At 44.5% G+C, this 23,942-nt stretch overlaps 2 protein-coding genes across 2 annotated transcripts in view; both read left to right on the top strand.

Annotated features, from left to right (window-relative positions):
• Nucleotides 1-1,182: 1,182 nt before the first annotated feature.
• On the top strand, nt 1,183-7,955 carry LOC138366123 (resuscitation-promoting factor RpfA-like). The gene is made up of 3 exons (XM_069326863.1): nt 1,183-1,894; nt 6,515-6,901; nt 7,942-7,955. The coding sequence occupies exons 1-3, from the start codon at nt 1,183-1,185 to the stop codon at nt 7,953-7,955; spliced, it is 1,113 nt and encodes a 370-aa protein (XP_069182964.1).
• LOC123754635 (alpha-1-inhibitor 3) overlaps nt 6,413-23,942 on the top strand; it is a 72,219-nt gene continuing 54,689 nt past the window's right edge. Inside the window, exons 1-7 of the mRNA XM_069326548.1 lie at nt 6,413-6,901; nt 10,954-11,138; nt 11,300-11,544; nt 14,899-15,021; nt 15,861-16,018; nt 18,837-18,933; nt 22,936-23,151. Of these exons, the coding sequence (XP_069182649.1) occupies nt 10,961-11,138; nt 11,300-11,544; nt 14,899-15,021; nt 15,861-16,018; nt 18,837-18,933; nt 22,936-23,151 (1,017 nt within the window). The 5' untranslated portion in view covers nt 6,413-6,901; nt 10,954-10,960. The remainder of the gene's footprint in view (nt 6,902-10,953; nt 11,139-11,299; nt 11,545-14,898; nt 15,022-15,860; nt 16,019-18,836; nt 18,934-22,935; nt 23,152-23,942) is intronic.

The following is a 23,942-nucleotide window of genomic DNA, read 5'->3' as shown; positions in this document are numbered from 1 at the left end:
TCAGGTTGGGTTACCGTTACCTGTGGCAGGTGACTACAGGTGACGTATCTCCCAATCCTGAGCACTCCAGGTGCAAACTCTGTGAGCAGGAACTGCGGCATGATCTCCCACACTACATCACCGAATGCCGGTTATTAGACCTTTCAGACCAGTTGGCATGAGGTACCTGGAGCTTTGCAATTACTTTATTCACTCTCGTATTCTTGAAGATATCCTCACAGTGTACCCAAAATTTGCCAGTGCAGGCTACTAAACATATGGCCCTGTATGACTAACCATCCTGCGAGATGGGACTTTTATTACCACTGCTGCCTTATTCACTCTTGTGTTGTTGATATCCTCAAAATGCATCCGGAGTCTGCCAGTGCAGACTGCCTATCACATGCCTTTGTATGATTAACCGTCCTGTGCGATGGGGATTTTTTAGCATCACGTAGTTAGCTTTTTTGACACACTGTACTCCACTTCATATAGTCTAGGGCAGCTGCACTAATGCAAACGTACTTCATGTATTAACTAAAAAAAAAAAAGTCATACTCTGATGCCAGGAGAGCGGGGGAGGCGCCCACGGTGTCGCCCACACAGCGCCCTGGGGTTATTTATATATGTGAGATCAGACTTCATAACTAATATAGTTCCATAGTTTGGTCAAACTAGACATAGACGTCTTAAGACAACTTGTGTGCCCCTAGACATTACCTGCTACTTAACATTTAATGTTGGTATCCAAACACTGACACTTACCAGCCTTACTAGTACATAAACATAACACAGATAAATCAAACAATCGTGATATATATCAACGTGAAAATCATCCAGAGTTCTTAATGGAGCACCGGTGATTTCAGTAGATATCTGGTTGTAAATCTTTGGCAAGTTTTGGTGGCGCAGTGGTTAGTGTCAGCGGCTGGGCGTCTCTATGACGGGTTCGAGTCACCTCACAGCTCCAGTTGATGTTCTCATAACAATACTGTAGCTAACATTAAGGTCAGTACTAAGGGCTGAAGGCCATATGTGTATCATAAGGCAGCACCAAACTTTGTAGTAAACATGTATATACCATAAAGTCATGGTGTATTGATGACTTTAGGGTGTTAATACACCATTCAATACACACCCACAAGACCATCATGTTACAAATATTATCTGTTAAACGAATATAACTCTCTCGAAATTTCCTTCATGGATGAGGCTGTCAATGTGGCCACACTGGGTGAGGCTGTCAATGTGGCCACACTGGGCGAGGCTGTCAATGTGGCCACACTGGGTGAGGCTGTCAATGTGGCCACACTGGGCGAGGCTGTCAATGTGGCCACACTGGGTGAGGCTGTCAATGTGGCCACACTGGGTGAGGCTGTCAATGTGGCCACACTGGGCGAGGCTGTCAATGTGGCCACACTGGGTGAGGCTGTCAATGTGGCCACACTGGGCGAGGCTGTCAATGTGGCCACACTGGGTGAGGCTGTCAATGTGGCCACACTGGGCGAGGCTGTCAATGTGGCCACACTGGGTGAGGCTGTCAATGTGGCCACACTGGGTGAGGCTGTCAATGTGGCCACACTGGGCGAGGCTGTCAATGTGGCCACACTGGGTGAGGCTGTCAATGTGGCCACACTGGGCGAGGCTGTCAATGTGGCCACACTGGGTGAGGCTGTCAATGTGGCCACACTGGGCGAGGCTGTCAATGTGGCCACACTGGGTGAGGCTGTCAATGTGGCCACACTGGGTGAGGCTGTCAATGTGGCCACACTGGGTGAGGCTGTCAATGTGGCCACACTGGGCGAGGCTGTCAATGTGGCCACACTGGGCGAGGCTGTCAATGTGGCCACACTGGGTGAGGCTGTCAATGTGGCCACACTGGGCGAGGCTGTGCCAACTCACTCAGCCAACTCATGTGCACAAACTTGAAACAGGGTGTGAACAATTATGATAGGCTAATTCAAATCTGCACCAGAAAACCATTGTAACAGTGGGACCATCCCGCCTTATCAATCAAGCCCAAATTTTGTATATAAATCCATTGTTTCTTAAATTAACGTTTTTTATATATCCTTGTATATTATTTTAAATTTAAATTTTACAAATAATTGTAAAAATAACAAAGCACAAAGTTGTCTTTTATACACAATAAAATTATCTTTGTGCAATATTTCAGTATATAAATGCACAATTTAGTTCTTTTGTAACTTAAACTATAAGCTAGTGTGATATAACATCATCATTTACTGCATATTATTTTCTTACTTAAAATGATGTGACTTTATGATATGTTCGCTAAGTAAAATATGTAAAATAAATAAATACCAGTTCACTGGTACTGGCTCCCAGTGTACACTGGTACTGGCTCCCAGTGTACACTGGTACTGGCTCCCAGTGTACACTGGTACTGGCTCCCAGTGGAGACTGGTACTGGCTCCCAGTGTACACTGGTACTGGCTCCCAGTGGAGACTGGTACTGGCTCCCAGTGTACACTGGTACTGGCTCCCAGTGTACACTGGTACTGGCTCCCAGTGGAGACTGGTACTGGCTCCCAGTGTACACTGGTACTGGCTCCCAGTGGAGACTGGTACTGGCTCCCAGTGTACACTGGTACTGGCTCCCAGTGTACACTGGTACTGGCTCCCAGTGGAGACTGGTACTGGCTCCCAGTGTACACTGGCACTGGCTCCCAGTGTACACTGGTACTGGCTCCCAGTGTACACTGGTACTGGCTCCCAGTGTACACTGGTACTGGCTCCCAGTGTACACTGGAACTGGCTCCCAGTGTACACTGGAACTGGCTCCCAGTGTACACTGGTACTGGCTCCCAGTGTACACTGGCACTGGCTCCCAGTGTACACTGGCACTGGCTCCCAGTGTACACTGGAACTGGCTCCCAGTGTACACTGGCACTGGCTCCCAGTTTACACTGGTACTGGCTCCCAGTGGAGACTGGTACTGGCTCCCAGTGTACACTGGTACTGGCTCCCAGTGTACACTGGTACTGGCTCCCAGTGTACACTGGTACTGGCTCCCAGTGTACACTTGTACTGGCTCCCAGTGTACACTGGTACTGGCTCCCAGTGTACACTGGTACTGGCTCCCAGTGGAGACTGGTACTGGCTCCCAGTGTACACTGGTACTGGCTCCCAGTGGAGACTGGTACTGGCTCCCAGTGTACACTGGTACTGGCTCCCAGTGTACACTGGTACTGGCTCCCAGTGTACACTGGTACTGGCTCCCAGTGGAGACTGGTACTGGCTCCCAGTGTACACTGGTACTGGCTCCCAGTGGAGACTGGTACTGGCTCCCAGTGTACACTGGTACTGGCTCCCAGTGGAGACTGGTACTGGCTCCCAGTGTACACTGGTACTGGCTCCCAGTGGAGACTGGTACTGGCTCCCAGTGTACACTGGTACTGGCTCCCAGTGGAGACTGGTACTGGCTCCCAGTGTACACTGGTACTGGCTCCCAGTGTAACACTGGTACTGGCTCCCAGTGGAGACTGGTACTGGCTCCCAGTGTACACTGGTACTGGCTCCCAGTGTACACTGGTACTGGCTCCCAGTGTACACTGGTACTGGCTCCCAGTGTACACTGGTACTGGCTCCCAGTGTACACTGGTACTGGCTCCCAGTGTACACTGGTACTGGCTCCCAGTGTACACTTGTACTGGCTCCCAGTGTACACTGGTACTGTCTCCCAGTGTACACTGGTACTGGCTCCCAGTGGAGACTGGTACTGGCTCCCAGTGGAGACTGGTACTGGCTCCCAGTGTACACTGGTACTGGCTCCCAGTGGAGACTGGTACTGGCTCCCAGTGTACACTGGTACTGGCTCCCAGTGGAGACTGGTACTGGCTCCCAGTGTACACTGGTACTGGCTCCCAGTGGAGACTGGTACTGGCTCCCAGTGTACACTGGTACTGGCTCCCAGTGGAGACTGGTACTGGCTCCCAGTGTACACTGGTACTGGCTCCCAGTGGAGACTGGTACTGGCTCCCAGTGTACACTGGTACTGGCTCCCAGTGGAGACTGGTACTGGCTCCCAGTGTACACTGGTACTGGCTCCCAGTGGAGACTGGTACTGGCTCCCAGTGTACACTGGTACTGGCTCCCAGTGTACACTGGTACTGGCTCCCAGTGGAGACTGGTACTGGCTCCCAGTGTACACTGGTACTGGCTCCCAGTGTACACTGGTACTGGCTCCCAGTGTACACTGGTACTGGCTCCCAGTGTACACTGGCACTGGCTCCCAGTGTACACTGGTACTGGCTCCCAGTGGAGACTGGTACTGGCTCCCAGTGTACACTGGTACTGGCTCCCAGTGGAGACTGGTACTGGCTCCCAGTGTACACTGGTACTGGCTCCCAGTGGAGACTGGTACTGGCTCCCAGTGTACACTGGTACTGGCTCCCAGTGGAGACTGGTACTGACTCCCAGTGTACACTGGTACTGGCTCCCAGTGGAGACTGGTACTGGCTCCCAGTGTACACTGGTACTGGCTCCCAGTGGAGACTGGTACTGGCTCCCAGTGTACACTGGTACTGGCTCCCAGTGTACACTGGTACTGGCTCCCAGTGTACACTGGCACTGGCTCCCAGTGTACACTGGTACTGGCTCCCAGTGGAGACTGGTACTGGCTCCCAGTGTACACTGGTACTGGCTCCCAGTGTACACTGGTACTGGCTCCCAGTGTACACTGGCACTGGCTCCCAGTGTTCACTGGTACTGGCTCCCAGTGGAGACTGGTACTGGCTCCCAGTGTACACTGGTACTGGCTCCCAGTGTACACTGGTACTGGCTCCCAGTGGAGACTGGTACTGGCTCCCAGTGTACACTGGTACTGGCTCCCAGTGTACACTGGTACTGGCTCCCAGTGTACACTGGTACTGGCTCCCAGTGTACACTGATACTGGCTCCCAGTGTACACTGGTACTGGCTCCTACATACAGTGTATCAAAAACATACTTCACCCTCACACTGCTTCATGCACACTGAAACAAAAGTGTTATAATGTATTCACACAACCAGGAATAAAATATAAATATGGACAAGTTTGGTGTTTTCTTGACTAATCCCTGAGGTAAAGGGTACTTCCTACGCCACTGTTAGAGAAGGTTATCTTTACCTAAACATCAACAGCTTTGGCTACAGCTATGGATATGTAAATCTAAGAATTCATTAGCACCATTAGTTATATAATATTATTATGTTGCTATATATGAGGCACAAGCGTTCGATACATTATACAAAATATGTGTATAAGTGCTTTTATATTGTGATTTAGGCCTAGAGCCAAGTACCGTAGCCGGCTAAGGTATATGCGGCCTATAATGAAACTGTTTGAGTATGCTAGCGACCACCTCCTTTAATGAACTTTCATTCATTTCAAACACAACCTCATATTTCTCGAAATTATAGTTTGTAAATCACCCTTTGAGTGGACGCTGGACATTTTACAATCTTTTTGTAAATCAAATATAATGGAGCACAGCGCGAGGCCCTTAGAGGAGGCTCACCATTGTATGGTTGGCAGCTTGTTGAGTTCCGGCTGTAAATTGACAGTTGTTGTCTCCTGTCTTTAGTAATGTACAGATGAATGTAAGTCAATTATAAAGAATTTTGTTTCAGTATCTTCTCCTTCCTCAGCGTTATGACCAACATGGCCTCATCGTTTTTATTATCCAATTTATGATTTATCATCATGATCTGTGCTAGGCTATTATTAATATTATCATTTACTCTAATAAATTAATAAGACATTGAATTTGTTTGGGCAAAGTAACTCAGTTTTAAGTGTTCATCAATTTTAGTTATAAATTTTTATTGAATTTGTATAAATATAACATTTACAGAATAACGAATTAAGTTTTAAATTAATATCTCAATTTCAGCAGGTTTGAAATACACAAATATCCCTTAACAGGGATACATACACCGAGGAGTAAACTTCTCGGTATACGGTTTACACGGTGACTACTTCAGGTCTCAAGTATATTCATAACTAATTAACGTATAATTCCTGGATGCTCATTAGCCTATTTCGGCGGCATTTTTAAATATCCCCTCCAGAGGTTTATAGTCTCTTAAGTTAAACGCCAGGTAGTTAAAAGTTTTCAAATGACTTGTAAACTCGCAAGTTTGATTGAGATGAGTGTAGAGGTGTAGAGTGGGAGCCGTGAGAGGTAAGATGGCCATCTTAGACAACCTCAAGCAGATACTGCTCACTCTTACCCAATTATTATTATTATTGGTGTCTTCTGTGTAAACTCTCGAGTGCTGTATAGTCTTACTGACTTAGCGCTTTCTCCTGATACTTATCTTGCCTTCTATTAATTGTAATCGTACATATATTTATTAATAAAATATTAAAGTTTATATTAGGAGGAAGCGTAGTGAAGCCGGGCCAGGAGTCAGTTGACATGCGGAGGTCAGAGCGGGAGGACGCGTCTGGCCGTACCTGCTGCAGTGCTGCTGCAGGTGAGGGCAACGCTGCCCACACCTGCTGCAGCGCTGTCCTCACCTGCTGCAGCGCTGCCCGCACCAGCTGCAGAGCTGCCCACACCAGCTGCAGAGCTGCCCACACCAGCTGCAGAGCTGGCCAAACCAGCTGCAGAGCTGCCCGCACCAGCTGCAGAGCTGCCCGCACCAGCTGCAGAGCTGCCCACACCAGCTGCAGAGCTGGCCAAACCAGCTGTAGAGCTGGCCATACCAGCTGCAGAGCTGGCCATACCAGCTGCAGAGCCGCCCACACCAGCTGCAGAGCTGGCCATACCAGCTGCAGAGCCGCCCACACCAGCTGCAGAGCTGGCCATACCAGCTGCAGAGCTGGCCACACCAGCTGCAGAGCTGGCCATACCAGTTGCAACGCTGGCCGCACCTTCCTGCTCCTTACCTTCTGCTTCGCCTTCTGCAGCGGGTGAGTTTTTGTGTTAATAGCCTGTTACATGTAAACATTTTGTCAGTGAGAGTGACTGACAAGTTAGTGTAGTGAGAGAGAGAGAGAGAGAGAGAGAGAGAGAGAGAGAGAGAGAGAGAGAGAGAGAGAGAGAGAGAGAGAGAGAGAGAGAGAGAGAGAGAGAGAGAGAGAGGGAGAGGGAGAGAGAGAGAGAGAGAGAGGGAGAGGGAGAGGGAGAGGGAGAGGGAGAGAGAGAGAGAGAGAGAGAGAGAGAGAGAGAGAGAGAGAGAGAGAGAGGGAGAGGGAGAGGGAGAGGGAGAGAGAGAGAGAGAGAGAGAGAGAGAGAGAGAGAGAGAGAGAGAGAGAGAGAGAGAGAGAGAGAGAGAGAGAGAGGAGAGGAGAGAGAGAGAGAGAGAGAGAGGGAGAGGGAGAGGGAGAGAGAGAGAGAGAGAAAGAGAGAGAGAGAGAGAGAGAGAGAGAGAGAGAGAGAGAGAGAGAGAGAGAGAGAGAGAGAGAGAGAGAGAGAGAGAGAGAGAGAGAGAGAGAGAGAGAGAGAGAGAGGGGGAGAGAGAGACAGAGAGACAGATAGACAGAGAGACAGAGAGAGAGTGTGTACCCTGGAAACACAAACCGAAACTGTCTCTATTTTCCGCTTGTTACAACTTGTAATAAACGTGTTACATCTTGGCTTAACGTGTTTATGACGTATTAGAACGTTGTTACAACGTGCTATATTGGTTGTTATAACTGGTTAGGTGTTAAAACTTGTCCGAACGTTGTACCAACGTCGTAGTTTCGGTGTGTGTTTGTCGGGTAGTGTGAGTAGTGAGAGTGTGTGTGTGTAGTGAGAGAGTGTCTGAGTGTGTGTGTGTGTTGTGTAATTACCTAAGTGTATTTACAGGATGAGAGCTACGTTCGTGGTGTCCCGTCCCTAGCACTCTTTGTCATATAATGCTTTGAAATTACTGATAGTTTTGGCCTCCACCACCACCTCACCTAACTTGTTTCAATCGTCTACCACTCTGTTTACAAAAGTGAATTTTCTTATATTTCTCCGGCAGCTTTGTTTCGTTAGTTTAAATCTATGACCTCTTGTTCTTGAAGTTCCGGGTCTCGGAATTCTTCCCAATCAATTTTATCCTGTTACTATTTTGAACGTAGTATATCGCCTCTTTTTCTTCTATCTTCTAGTTTTGGCATATTTGGCATCTCTAGTGAGAGAGAGTGTGTGTGTAGTAAGAGAGTGTGTGTAGTGAGAGAGAGTGTTTGTGTATGTAGTGAGAGAGATAGTGTGTGTGTGTGTGTGTGTGTGTGTGTGTATGTGGTGAGAGAGTGTGTGTAGTGAGAGAGTGTTTGTGTATGTAGTGAGAGAGATAGTGTGTGTGTGTGTGTGTGTGTGTGTGTGTGTGTGTGTGTGTGTGTGTGTGTGTGTGTGTGTGTGTGTGTGTATGTGGTGAGAGAGTGTGTGTAGTGAGAGAGAGTGTGTGTGTGTAATGAGAGTGTGTGTGTGTAGTGAGAGTGTGTGTGTGTGTGTGTAGTGAGAGAGTGTGTGTGTGTAGTGAGAGAGAGAGTGTGTGTGGATAGTGACACACACTACCCACAGTGGGTAGTGTGTGTCACTACTCCGGAGACTACCACCAGGACGACCACGAGGTCGATTTCAACAAAGACTCCAGAACTACCTATGAACCGGGCAGCACAAACAGGTATTTCCCTCTCCAGCTCCCAACACTCCTACCATCACCATCTCAGCAGCCGCGCTAGCAGACGTGCTGTCGACAAATGCTAACATCACCACCAACACTCACGAAATACTGTCTACCACCAATCCACGACAGCTGAGTCTACCACAGGTTGCAAGGCGAATGACGAAAACACCACCTACGGATGTTACGGACTCCTCAAATGAGGAAATCTTAGTAGGAGCTCCACCGCCGTACCACAAATAGGACACCTCGGTACAAAACCTCCTCATGGAGGCCACCTCACCAAACTTCAACGACAGCACAGCTCAGCCAAAGTCTCAGGTAAAGAAAAAACGGAAGACCTCGAGATCTACACTAACCTCACCAGCTCCATAACTGGTACAGCCAGCCCTCCAGGACTGAAGACTCGCATCCATCCCCAGATCTCTAGTATCAGCCATTGATACAGATAATGGCCCCAAAGAGCTTCCACTTACGGGCTCACCATAGCCCATGCTACTTGGAACTTTATGTTCTGAGTAACTGAATCTAAAACAACAACATGGATAAAGAATAAGGCATAAAGAAGAAAAGAGTAAAATAAGGCAAAATAGGGTACGAAACACATACAAAAGTTAATCAGGTGTAGTATGTGTGGCATGTCGAGCAGTGTCTTCTATATTGGCATCTTCACGTTCTGATCTTGTCCTTACTCTCATGGTGGGTACAGTGGATTACAGAACTATTCACTCTACCCACCATGAGAGTAAGAACAAGAAGATGAACGTGAAGATGCCAACATAGAAGATACTGATCAACATATATACATATATATATACGTCGTTGAATATGACCGAAAGGGTAAGATTAATGATTGTAACACAAATTTTCTCAATATTTCTCATGTTTTTCTTCACTGTTGAAGGTAGTTTAAAAATTAACTCTCCAAAGTTAATTTTCACACTTCATATATGGTCTGATGCCTAGAAGCATTTTGCAAGACACTTCTTACATTTTCAAAGACAATTTTACATACTCTTCATGCTTATATTCGTTGTGTGTTTTTCTCTTCTTGGTTCTGTGTTGGTTTGGGGTCTTGAAGTGGGTAGAATGTAATTATGTATTAATTGGCTGTTGATTGCTGGTGTTGACTTTTTGATGTGTAGTGCCTCGCTGATGTCGAGTCTCCTGTTGTCGTTGTATGTGTCGATAATTTCTGTGTTGCTTGTCAAGATTTCTCTGGTGATGGTCTGGTTGTGTGAGATTATATGCTCCTTGATGGAGTCCTGTTGTTTGTGCATTGTTAATCGCCTAGAAAGAAACGTTGTTGTCTTGCCTATGTACTGAGATCTTTGGGGCTGACGGTCCCCATGTGAGCATTTGAAGGCATAGACGACGTTGGTTTCTTTCAAGGCATTCTGTTTGGTGTCTGGAAAGTTCTTCATAAGCAAGTTGGCGGTCTTCTTGTTTTTGTAGTAAATTGTTAATTGTATCTTCTGATTTGTGTCTGTGGGGATAACGTTCCTATTAATAATATCATTCAGGACACTTTCCTCCGTTTTATGAGCCGTTGAAAAGAAGTTCCTGTAAAAGAGTTTAATAGGAGTCCTGTAAAAGAGTTTAATAGGAGGTACAAGTGTTGTGTTAGTTGACTCTTCAAAGGTTGCATGACACTTCACCTTTCTTTTAATGACGTCTTCAACATAACCGTTAGAAAAGCCATTGTTGACTAGGACCTGCCTTACTCTACAGAGTTCTGCATCGACTTGCTTCCAACGAGAGCTGTGAGTTAGAGCTCGGTCGACATAAGCATTGACAACACTCCTCTTGTACCTGTCTGGGCAGTCACTATTGAACTCTGAACTAGTTGAAGCGGACAGATGACGTTAAACCAACTCCTCTCTTCTCATTGACTGCCTTCCTTGGTGCCTGAAACCCAGTTGACTTAGCCAGTAGTAGCAAATGCTTTTAACGATGACCAAACCACGCGTCAGAAAGTGAAGAAACGTGGACGTTTCGGTCCTTCCTGGACCATTATCAAGTCTAGTAACTAATCCTAAATTACATAACTTGATAATGGTCCAAGATGGACTGAAACGTCGTTTCTTCACTTTCTGATGTGTGGTTTGGTCAGCATATCTTCAACAACGTTGACTCATCGTCTGCATGTGCTTCTAATGTTTGAATGAATTTTGAGAAGAGTCTTAAAGGCGTTTATTCACTTCAGGCGATTCTGCTGCCATATTTAAGATTTTATTAGTTTAACATATTGGTGGAAAGTATAGCGAGTGAATAATTTGTGATGCAGATTAATATAAGATGGTTTGGAATGAGGGTCGGGGAGCTTTCAACGTGAGCTTGTGTATATTGACGTGTATGTGTTGGCAGGAACTATATGGTGACGACGCCGCGGGAGTGGATGGTGGGGCAGCCGGGTATGGTGTGTGTGATAAGTGACGTAGCTTCCCCCGCAGGCTCCCTCAACCTCAATGTCACCAGGACCATCACACACCCCGACAAGAAGGACGAGGTCACTGTTCTCGTCCCCAACACCCCCATCTCGGTACCTTCCGGTAAGGCGCTTCTCAAACCAGCATATATATATATATAATCAATTACTATCAGTTTTAGACACATTCTTTAATTGACAAAAACATGGTTATTGTAGTTTGAAAGTTAGTAAATGAAGCGTCAGTACACGGAGTGTTGACGCTGTGTGGTGCTTGTGTTCCAGGAAGGGCAGAGTTATGCCATCAGGTGAATGTGTCGACCACTGTACCTTCCACCTTCGACAACGTCCTGTCGTTGACGGGTCAGGTGGGAGGCAAGAAGGTCAAACACGAGGCCAAGCTGGTCTTTATCTCCAACGACAAGACGACCATTATCCAGACGGACAAGTATCACTACCAGGCTAGCCAGGTGGTCAATATTAGGATCGTAACTTTCACCAACCCGAACTTCAACATTTCTACCGACCCAGTGAGTATAATCCTATCAGTGGCGGTTCTAATAGTAACATTTTTAGGGCTAGAAAGTGGCGATTATTGACCTGTATGCATATATAAAATATTAAATTCTAGACGGTGTGGTTGGTTATGTTTAATTGTTTCAGACTAATTTTTGAAGTGTTTGATACTTTGGTCTAGAGGTTTGGTGGCTGTAACATGCAAGCCCTCCCATGGAACCACAACTGAGGTACGACACAAATGTAATCTGTTCATAACACGGGAAGATATATAACATGATGAATGGGAAAAGGCAACAATAGGAAAGAAAATGGTTGAACTTAAAATGAAGGCAATAAGAATGGGAAGAAATAGTAATTAGGAAGGAATCATATAATAAACATTTTGCGAATAAGAATTAAATGCAATGTTTTCATGAAAACTCAAGGCAAAAATTGAACTGCTTCATCATGAAACTCTAGATTCTCTGACGTTACCGTCTCGACTCGCAGAATCCATCAGCTTTGTATACTGACTTACTCTTTATAATCTGAAATTATATATGAGACTTGAACAAATTACATCACTTAAGTACACACAAAATAACTAATAATTAATAAATCGCTGATCTCGTATATTAGGATTCTCAGGGTAGTCTGACAGTAATATCTACGAATCTGACTGAATGTAAAGTTTACCAAGTTTCAATTTCTCTATACTTGGTATTTAATGTAAATTCCCACAAGGTGGATTACGTGAGGTTGTGAGGTTTAACTGTCGTAGCCTTGCCTCGTAACTCTTACCTCTCAGTTCTGGGACTAGTCTGGTGCCATACCTCTGAATCTTGTCTAACTTTGTCTTGTGTTTAACTAGGTATGAACTCTAGGCTGGAGCTGCATACTCAAGGACTGGTCTGACATAAGTGGTGTACAAGATTCTAAATGATTCCTTACACAAGTTTCTAAAGGCAGATCTTATGTTGGCTAATCTAGCATATGCCGCTGATGATGTCCTACTATGTGGACAAAAGTATTTTGATGTATACGTCCTGATGATTTATTCATTCATAAACACCTCGTTGATTCGGTGGATATCTTTGTCACTTTTAACCCCACCCGTACTGGTACACGTGTCATTGCTGCTCCTCTGGAAGCAGCTGATCACTTAGCCTCGTTGTCCTGCATTGGCGAGACCCCTGTTCGAATCTCCAAAAATGCCCGGTTAAATGCCAATAACAGTTCTTCTCCCGCACCATGTTGCGACTGGTGATAGGGAACTGAAAGACTGTCAGAAGGATATTAAACATATCCTTGAGGCCCAAGGCCATTCTATCTTCCAGATCGATACGTTCACTAGACTCCCCCTCCCCCCCCCCTTTACGGTCGTCGTCGTCGTCATCCTCTTCGCGTAGTGAAGATCACTTTCGATAGTAGGTTCATTCTGGTTTCCGTAATTCTTGCTGGTGCCAGATGCTCCGTTCGGGAGTACATCCCCCTCTCCTCGCCTCTACAATACGTGCTGGAAATTTGGGCACAGTCTCTTCAGGTGCACAAGTTGTCTCTCTGCCGCTTGTTTGGAGACTCGGGTGCCTTTAAGCACTAAGACGGTACTTTTCTTCCCAAGTTCTCTGCATCTATTGCGGTGACGTCCACCCTACCTTCTCTCGTGCATGTGTGCATTACAAATTTGAGGAAGCCATCCTCAGTTTGAAACAACGTGATCATTTATCTTTTTCTGATGCCAAGTACCCCGTTTTCCAGCTTTCTCTGGCATATCTCGTGTGTTGTGTCCCACTCCTCGCCCTCTCCCACTTTCTCAGATTTGCAACCGTTTCCAGGCCTTGAACCCGGACACCACCACCACCACCTTACCTGCTCCTTTGCGTTCTAAACCAGCGAATCTTCCTCCTGGTTCTCCATCTGATGTTTCCTTCCTTCCCAGTCGCCCCTGTCTCCTGTGCCCTCTTTCTCTTCTCACCACAATCCTCCTTCTCGGCCCTTCCCTCTGTCTGTGTTTTGGCCCTCCACACCGCCAGTCCGTTGTCCATCCTCCTCCCGGCAATTTTCACGTTGACTGCTCCCATTCTCCTTCTGTTGAGACTGTAGAGGCTGTCGCCCAGTACATTGCTGCTGGTACACCTGTCTCTTTACGTCAGAAACATAAGCCTGTCTCCTCTCCTTCTTTCTCCCCAGCTGGTAATAAGGCATCGCTCTCTTACTCATCTTCCCACTGTATCCCTACATCCCCCTCCCATTTCGGTGGTTGAGTCCCCCTGTCCAAGTTATGGAGGTTCCCTTGGTCTTTGATTGTCTCTCTCGGATGCTGCCCTTGATGAGGTGCATTTCTCTATTTAAGTTCCCCCCCCCCCTTCCCCTGATTCCCTTGACTGCCCCACTCTGATGCCTCCTCCCACTCCAGGCTGTATGTCCGCCTCTGGTTCATCCTACCACTCCCGTGACTATTATGTCAGTGCTAGATTTACCTATTCCTCGTAACCCCAAGTTCACTGATCCTGAACTTGCTTAGTATACTGTGTCCTCTATTTTTGACACTCTATTCTTCAATGAAATATTCGTGGATTTTATGCCAATTTCCTTGAACTCGAACTTCTGATAACGCAATTTTCACCGCTTTGTGTCTGTCTCCAGGAGCCGATGCTTGGCTGTCGTCTTGGTTACTTCCGTGGTTATTCCTTTCTCTCCAACTCCAGCTTCTGCTGGGGCCCATAACTCTACTGCTCTCTTGATTCGTACTGATATTACCTTTGTCCACCTACGTTTTCAGTTGCACATTCAGTGGTCTGAGGCTCGTATCTTTGTGAGTAAATGGTATACACTCTGCTCCATTTATCTCCCCCCAAATGTCCCACTTTATTTTCCTGGTTTTAAACACCTGTTGGACTCCTTACCCGAGCCTGTGATAGTGTTGGGTGATTTTAACTGTCGGCATATACCCTCTGGGGTGATGCTCTGACAAACACCCGGGGCCGCCTTCTAGAACCATTTGTCCTTTCTTCTTCTCTGTCCCTTCTGAATTCTGGTGAACCCACTCATGTTAACTCCCGCACTTGCACCCTTTCCTGACCTTTCTCTCTGCTCGTCTTCTCGTTATTTAGATTTCACATGACAGGTTCTTGATGACCTCCATAACAGTGACCATTTCCCCATCCTTGTCACCTTTCTCTCTTCACCCTCCTCTCTCCTTCCCAAGATGGCAGTTTGCAATGGCTGACTGGACTCTATTCTCACCCTACATGCTACTCTTTCCTACCTCTATTCACCCCTACATGCTACTCTTTCCGACCTCCCTGATGTGACTCTCCCTCAAGGCCTCCGTGAGGCCGTCAACATATATATAATGACCACATGCGGGTTTATGTCTGCCACAGTACCGGTGGGTGTACGTGATCTCTCCCTTGCCATCAACAAACTACATTGCCCAGTGGAGAGATGTTAACAACTCTGTTGGCCTTGTTCACCTCAGCATGACCCTCGTTGATGAACCCGAGCAGGTGAGTTGATGAATGTGAGCAGGTGAGTTAATGAATGCGAGCAGGTGAGTTGATGAACCCGAGTATGTGAGTTGATGAACCCGAGTATGTGGGTTGATGAACTCGAGTATGTGGGTTGATGAACCCGAGTATGTGGGTTGATGAACCCGAGTATGTGGGTTGATGAACCCGAGTATGTGGGTTGATGAACCCGAGTATGTTGGTTGATGAACCCGAGTATGTGGGTTGATGAACCCGAGTATGTGGGTTGATGAACCCGAGTATGTGGGTTGATGAACCCGAGTATGTGGGTTGATGAACCCGAGTATGTTGGTTGATGAACCCGAGTATGTGGGTTGATGAACCCGAGCAGGTGAGTTGATGAACCCGAGTATGTGGGTTGATGAACCCGAGCAGGTGAGTTGATGAACCCGAGCAGGTGAGTTGATGAACCCGAGTATGTGGGTTGATGAACCCGAGCAGGTGAGTTGATGAACCCGAGCAGGTGAGTTGATGAACCCGAGTATGTGGGTTGATGAACCCGAGCAGGTGAGTTGATGAACCCGAGTATGTGGGTTGATGAACCCGAGCAGGTGAGTTGATGAACCCGAGTATGTGGGTTGATGAATGCGAGAAGTTGGATTGATGAACGCGGGCACGAGGGGAGATGAACTCATGCATGGGAGGGTTACATCTGCTTATATTTCACATACAGGAGAACGTTTGTCATACTAACGTGTCCATAACTACACTCTAACAGTAAATTAAAGAATAAATTGAAACCCATACAAAAAACTTGTAGAAGACTATTAAACTTACATAGAAGATCTGTAATGACATATTCTCATATTTTCCACCAGGGTCTTTACTTCGTATTTGTTAAGACTGTTGATAATAAGACCTTTTCTTCGGAGTTCGTGGTGAAGCAATATGTGTTGCCGCGGTTTGAGGTGATGGTCGAGACCCCTACCTATGTCCTCCTTATTAACGCCATGTTCAACTTCACAGTTTGCGCCAAGTAAGTCCTCAAACACAACACCCATTATTATTATTATTATTGTCTGTCCGTTCATCTGTCCAGAGTAGGAGGCCAGGGGCCAGATTCACGAAGCAGTTACGCAAGTACTTACGAACGTGTTCATCTTTCCTCAATCTTTGACGGCTTTGTTTACATTTATTAAACTGTTTACAAACATGAAAACTTCCCAATCAACTGTTGTTATTGTTATAAATAGCCTCTTGGTGCTTCGGAGCTTATTAACTGTTGAATAGTTGTAAACAAAGCCGTCAATGATTGAGGAAAGCTGTACACGTTCGTAAGTACTTGCGTTACTGCTTCGTGAATTTGGCCCCTGGCGCTGAGGGCGGGCCTCGCCGAACTTTCCAAGATAAACCATGAGTGTGTCGAAGGCCGGTCGAGGACGACCCCACTCTCACACTTCAAGAAATATTGGTATCGATAGCAACCTATTGCAATTTTAAAGTCTGAAATTTGGGGTAAATTTTCCGTAAAATATATTCTCTTTCCATCATTTTCTTATAAATTTTTGTGGTTTACCTGGTTACAGATCATCATTTGCTCGAAAATGAACACAAATTCATTTGAAATACCTAAACATTTGGGTTACCAGAATTTAGATTACCAAGCTTTACCAATCACAGTATTAAATTTCTGAGAGAATTAGAGAGAGAGAGAGAGAGAGAGAGAGAGTGTGAGAAGGAAAATTACGAGAAGGATTAAGACAGAGGAGGACAGCTTGGGGCTTCAAGAAGACGTGGACAAGCTGCAGGAATGGTCGAACAAATGGTTGTTAGAGTTTAACCCGAGCAAATGTAATGTAATGAAGATAGGGGTAGAAAGCAGGAAACCAGATACAAGGTATCATTTGGGAGACGAAATTCTTCAGGAGTCAGAGAGAGAGAAAGACCTGGGGGTTGATATCACGCCAGACCTGTCCCCTGAAGCTCATATCAAGAGGATAACATCAGCGGCATATGCCAGGTTGGCTAACATAAGAACGGCATTTAGAAACTTGTGTAAGGAATCTTTCAGAACATTATATACCACATATGTCAGACCAATCCTGGAGTATGCGGCTCCAGCATGGAGTCCATATCTAGTCAAGCATAAGACTAAACTGGAGAAGGTTCAAAGATTTGCCACCAGACTAGTACCCGAGCTGAGAGGTATGAGCTACGAGGAGAGACTACGGGAATTAAACCTCACTTCGTTGGAAGACAGAAGAGTTAGGGGGGACATGATCACCACATTCAAGATTCTCAAGGGAATCGACAGGGTAGATAAAGACAGGTTATTTAATACAAGAGGCACACGCACTAGGGGACACAGGTGGAAACTGAGTGCCCAAATGAGCCACAGAGATATTAGAAAGAACTTTTTTAGTGTCTGAGTGGTTGACAAATGGAATGCATTAGGAAGTGATGTGGTAGAGGCTGACTCCATACACAGTTTCAAGTGTAGATATGATAGAGCCCAGTAGGCTCAGGAACCTGTACACCTGTTGATTGACGGTTGAGAGGTGGGACCAAAGAGCCAGAGCTCAACCCCCGCAAGCACAACTAGGTGAGTACAACTAGGTGAGTACACACACACATTACTTTCTAGGGGCCTGGTAGCCTGGTGGATAGCGCGCAGGACTCATAATTCTGTGGCGTGGGTTCGATTCCCGCCCTAGGCAGAAACAAATAGGCAAAGTTTCTTTCATTCTAAATGCCCCTGTTACCTAGCAGTAAATAGGTACCTGGGAGAGCAGTAAATAGGTACCTGGGAGTTAGTCAGCTGTCACGGGTTGCTTCCTGGGGTGTGTGTGGTGAGTGGAAAAAAGAAAAGAGTAGTTAGTAAATAATTGATTGACAGTTGAGAGGTGGGCCGAAAGAGCAAAGCTCAACCCCCGCAAACACAACTAGGTGAATACACACACACACACACACACACACACACACACACACACACACACACACACACACACACACACACACACACACACACACAGAAATGTGTGTTTCATTACTTTCAACACTTGTTTTTTCTTTTGTTCTATGGCCGTATCACAATTAGTTGTTGAACCAATCCTGCTTGCTATTTTTGCATCTTTCTCTTCGTATAAATTTTCTTGTCCCTTTATCTTATATCTCGCAAAATTTGGCATATGTCTCATATATTTCTTTGTTTAACAAATATTTCTATCAAATTCATTAAAGAACTTGCTAATTTCCATAAATTTTCCTCTCCTGAAATAATTTTTTTTCAATTATTGCATTTTCCCAATTCCCTTGTAAATTATTACATTGCATATTTTAGTTCCAAAAGGACATGCTGCTATGGCGGTATGTCCACTCACAAGATGAGTGGCGCTGCCCAATAAACTCGCCCCTCGGGGCAAAATTTAAAAAAATTTAAATGTCACTCCTACCCACGGGAGGAAGGTACTGAATGTGAGATATCTCTCCTTCCTTCTTGGTAAATATCAAATCCTGCATTGATGGAACATACCTCTCTCTCTCAGTTTCGTGTTTCTTATTAACATGTTGGTACATGAATGTTTCCAGGATGAGGTTTACGAATCCGGCAGTCCAAATGTCCTCGGCTCTTGCTTTGTATTCTTTGCAATCTACTGATTTCAAGTTGAGGTAACTAGGTACCAACACTCGTGATTGATCTCTATCTACTATTACTATAATCTCTCTCATGATCTTTATAAGACCCTCTCGTTTGTTTGTGCGCATTTAAAAGAATATGTTTGTACTTTTATGCCATAATAACATGTAAACATGGCCCATTAACCTGATGATTGATAGCGTCCAACTGTCTACAGGTACACACATGGCATGCCAGTTACAGGTGACCTCACAGTTGAAGTAAACAACAAGGGTGAAAGGTCGTGTCGGATCGTCTTCAATATAACGGACAATGTGAGTCTAAATTATTCGTTTAAGCTTTCATGACTGGCTTACAGAGGCAAGGTCTACACCCAGTCTTTTTAGTCTAAGATGTAATGTTATAATACAATTTAAACCTTTGGAGTGTGGACTTCTCTCAGCCCAGAGTCACCATCATGTAGTTTTAAAATATGTTAATCCTTTTGTTATTAGTTTCTTCTTTGAAAATGATATTTAAAATTATGGATAATTAGTAAAGGGAAATTTCTATATACTGTACTTTATACATGGAATTTAAAAGTAATCAAATACTGCAGGCGATGAGTCACAATAACGTGGCTGAAGTAGTTTGACCAGACCATACACTAGAAGCTGAAGGGACGACGACGTTTCGGTCCGTCCTGGACCACAATCGACTTGAGAATGGTCCATGACGGACCGAAACATCGTCGTCCCTTCACCTTCTAGTGTGTGGTCTGGTCAAATCAAGTACTGATATTGATATTAGTTCTTAAAATGTTGATAGATAATTGCATTTAAAAAATTTCTTCTTTTCTTGTGAGGATTCACGGAATCTTGACCAAAAAAGAAGTATGGCTTGATGAAGAAAACTATGAAAGTCTCAAACTTTATATTTTGAATAAATTTTGTTTAGGCTTGATGATTCCACATACTTCAGAATTCTTATATTTGATGACTTTTTTGTATAATGACAAATTTAATATTTTTATGGGGTAAAACAGCCATACAAATATCAAATCATTTATATGGATTTAAAAGGAAAACCAAATTGCCATAAATGTATAGTGAAAAAATCAGATGATCTAAGCTTAATGTTAGATCTAAGCTAAATGAGTAAACTTTTATCATTTCACACAAGCCTTCATCTAAGAGCTAATATAATCACACAAGCCTTCATCTAAGAGCTAATATAATCACACAAGCCTTCATCTAAGAGCTAATATAATCTCCTATCTAATTGGCTTTTATTATAAAAATTTAATATGTTTACAACTAATTTCACATAACTGTTTGTAAGAAAGGAAATAAACAGCAGGCAATAAGTTCTAGACATTTATCACATACGCGTTGTGGTGTTTTACTATTTGTATCTGTAGACTCGAGCTATTAGCTCTTGGACCCCGCCTTTATAACTAGTCTATTTTTCCTCTATTATATCTACATACATTTCTCTCTTATAACATGCCCACACACATCCACAGGAAGCAGCCCGTAGCAGCTGTCTAACTCCTTGGTACCCATTTACTGCTAGGTGAACGAAACGGCCCGTTTGTTTCCCCCTCCGCCGGGAATTGAACCTGGGCCATTAGGACCACGACCCCCAAGGCGCTGTTCACTCAGCCGCGAGGCCCCTGTATGTGGGTGTGTGTTGAGGGGGAAGGGGTGTATATGTGTTACACATGTGTATAGCAAGGGGTAGCACTTCTGGTACAATTGTGGGGACCCATAGCCTTGGAGAAGGAAATGAAGAGCATTCAGAGAAAATCCTATCGTTTGCTCTAAATGCATATAAGTATTTGCTTCTCCTACCACCCATTTCATTAGAATGTAATATTTTATTATGTGAGGTTACACAATTACAAAACTGATTGTTTACAAAATAAGAACATTAAAAAGTGAAAACAAAATGTTTCCTAGAGGCTGTAGATTTCATCAAACTCCTCCGATGCTGGAAAGGAGCCGAGGTTGCAGTGGGCATTTTCTCTCTGGATAGCCACACAGAGTAAAGGAAGTAAAGGAAGTTCACTGCTGTAGGATCTCTGTGTAATGATGAGCCTGGTACCAAGATCCTTGAAGGCTCCTTGCGCTCTCCTCCCAAGGATCAAGGCTCTCTGATATAATAGGAACAAAGTTGTACCAGTGGTCTATTTGTGTACTTGTTTGATTTGTCTATTTCTCTGTGAGTGTCACCGGCTCCTGCTTGGCCAACAAAGGTTATGGTGTGTGGCTGCCATGTTGGATACACAAGTATAGTCCTATGCCAGGTGTCTGCCATTTCTCTATGGGCGTGGGGATTCCATCCAGTAGACCAGGAAAGGCAGTAGAATTACGATGCATTTGTTTACAAGGCGCGCGCTCTGCTTGACACTGGCCAGAGGCAAGGCTCCTTTTAATAATGTCATTACCTTTGTCATGCCTTGTGTGACACCCCTTGATTTTCTGTAGTGCAGTTTTGGGTCAAGACGTGTGCCTGTTAGTCATAGGGACCATCAAAAGGAAATCCTGTGCATGTGGAGCATGCACGACTGTGAGGTGAGCACGGTCACTATGTATTGTTGCCTCCAGCAAAGTTGTAGCTTCTTTGTCGAAGATTAGGTTCTCCCATCTGGGGTGTTAGTTGGCTTTCATTAGGGTCTGGGTGCTGGGGCTGCCAGGGTATCCCACTTTGTTATGCTATTTGTCTATTGGGGGTCATGTATCCCCATTGAATCAATTAATTATCTGGTAGAATTTTTTTACCAGGTCATCTGATGATGATGAGGAGGAGGAAGATAGGAAGGCTGGAACAACAATTTGGGTGACAGTGTTCACACCTTGGTTGCCGAGTCTGACTCGGCAAAGAGTTGTTTGATTCCACTGAAATTCAGTGAGGGAAAGGTTGAAAACTTTCATTATCGGGTCTGTCAGAAGGAAGTCATACTCCTTTAGTTTTGGGTTAATATAGGATGTGGCACACCTCAAAACGTAGGTTAGCTTTAGAAAGGATAGGCATCTTATGAGAAGATGAAATGCAGCATGATCATCGATTTCGCCAATCGTATCTTCCATCCTCACTATGTTCCTGTATCATCTTATCTTCCCAGTATTTCTTCAGTAGAGTTAGGCCTGAGAGGAGCTCCGAGGAGAGTGCTGTACACATTTTAATGAGGGTTTCTTGGCGTCCGTTCATATACTCAATGCTAACCAAAGCCACACAATATCTCTTGTTAAGTTTTTTTGTTACCTACACAATTTTATTAGTTTACTACAATGTCGGTGGTGACAATAGAGGTCTAAAGAACATTGTACTTGTTAAAGGAGTGAAATAAACTCATTTTATAAGAAAATAAGACATATATATAGGTGGCAGGTGACGGCCGATTGATGGGAGCAACGATGTAACAAATATTGTCATTGAATACATATTTTTGAATAATACTTAACGTTTTATATACCACCTGATTGGCATCAAAATTATTGCGAGCACATTTTAAGGAATACAGCTTATGTGTTAGCAAATATATAGTTATACATCCGGGTACTCTGAAACTTTGAGACCACCATAATTCCCGGTCTCCGGACAAACATATGTGACTGGTCACTTCTCTAGCTCAGCCAGCAACGTGATTGGCTAAACAAGATGAACACTGTTACCTTTTCTCTAATTAGCCAAACGAAAACCCCAAGTGACATCAGTTGAGAATAAAGTTATTTACAGTCTGTAAATACTGTACTATAAATACTGAGACTGTAAAGTTTACAGTCTCCGTGGTGGTAAGACACTCGCCTGGCGTTCCGCGAGCGCTATGTCATGGGTTCGTATCCTGGCCGGGGAGGATTTACTGGGCGCAATTCCTTAACTGTAGCCTCTGTTTAACTCAACAGTAAAATGTGTACTTGGATGAAAAAACGATTCTTCGCGGCGGGGGATCGTATTCCAGGGACCTGCCCGAAACGCTACGCGTACTAGTGGCTTGTATATATCTCAAAAAAACAACAACACTTGTATATATCTCAAAAAAACAACAACACTTGTATATATCTCAAAAAAAATAAATAAATAAAAAGTGAACTACGTCAAAATTGCTAAAAACTGTGTATTGAATACCTAACTGAAGCATGCGTACGGATCTTCTTAGAGTACTTTAGTACCTTGGTAAGACAGCGATGTTAGAAGAATGACATTGTGCTTCGTGAATCTAGGTCCAGGGAAATAATGGGAAGAGACCTGTATCCACTTAATATTTTAGAGATTTCATATTTACTGTATTTGATATTTATTATGTAAAATAATAAATATTTTTTGTTTTTCAGATTTCCGGGTGCAAAAGTCTGGATATATACGCCAAAGATATAAGGGTGTTAGACTGCTCAGTCAAGTCAGTACAGCTGAAAGCTATAGTGAAGGAAGAGGGGACCAGTGTGGTGATGACAGAGACGGTCCAAGTCTCTCTCGCTTCTCGAGCCATCACTTTCAGATTCATGAATGCAGATAAATACTTGAAACCAAACCTTCCATACAGCATACAGGTTTGCAAGAGTAATCCGATTATTTTATGTCCATCAAATGTTTCTAATTATTGTTTGACTTTTTTTTCCCCTTGAAAAGTAAATTCGGTAGAGTGACGGTCTCGCGTCTTTCAGCATCATCGATCGATATGATAGTCCAGGTAGTTTGTCACCGTTCATTAACTCCGATCTCATATTCTTATATTTCTTCAAATTACTCTATAGTAATTTCGGCTAGTGCTCTCCCCTGATAAGTACCTCTCATGTGTTGAGAAGCATAGGATGGCATTACCTGAGGTGAATGGCTTTATCCACATTGCTCCAGGTATTTATTCCGTTACTTAACTGATATTTTTTTCAAGTTATGCTTCACATCACTCACAAAGTTGTGTATTTCTTGTGGCAACATCATCCTAAGAGCCACGTTCACCTCTCGAGCCACACACGACACTCATTAATTGTGGCTCTCCGACTACCTTCTTTCATCAACAACGCTCAGCCTTTGTTCAACGATAACACCAGCTCTAATTCATCAATATTATCAGCTTATGTTCATCAATAATATGATCCATAGTCAATTAATATTAGCTCATCAATAACAGCAGCCCTTATTCATCAATATCACTATCCTTTGTTCGTGAATAATACGAGCCCTTGTTTGTCAGTAATGTTAGCCCTTGTTCAATATTGACAATATGGTTTGTTCTGTAAGTCACTCGCCCTTCTTCAACAGGACCGCTATCTCTGGGCCAACTGTTGCTTACCATACCTATACATGTTTTTAACTCGGGAAAGCAATATTTACAGAAGAT

Source organism: Procambarus clarkii, chromosome 18 (genome assembly GCF_040958095.1).
Source record: "Procambarus clarkii isolate CNS0578487 chromosome 18, FALCON_Pclarkii_2.0, whole genome shotgun sequence".
Taxonomy (NCBI): domain Eukaryota; kingdom Metazoa; phylum Arthropoda; class Malacostraca; order Decapoda; family Cambaridae; genus Procambarus; species Procambarus clarkii.
Note: the sequence above shows the minus strand (reverse complement) of the source record. Positions and strands in the feature narration are given on the sequence as shown.

Bases quoted from the DNA above. Each gene is read 5' to 3' on its own strand.
- LOC138366123 (XM_069326863.1), top strand. From the start codon at position 1,183: ATGGATGAGGCTGTCAATGTGGCCACACTGGGTGAGGCTGTCAATGTG. The intron at 1,895-6,514 runs GTGCACAAACTT...CACCTGCTGCAG, and splicing joins AACTCACTCAGCCAACTCAT to CGCTGCCCGCACCAGCTGCA.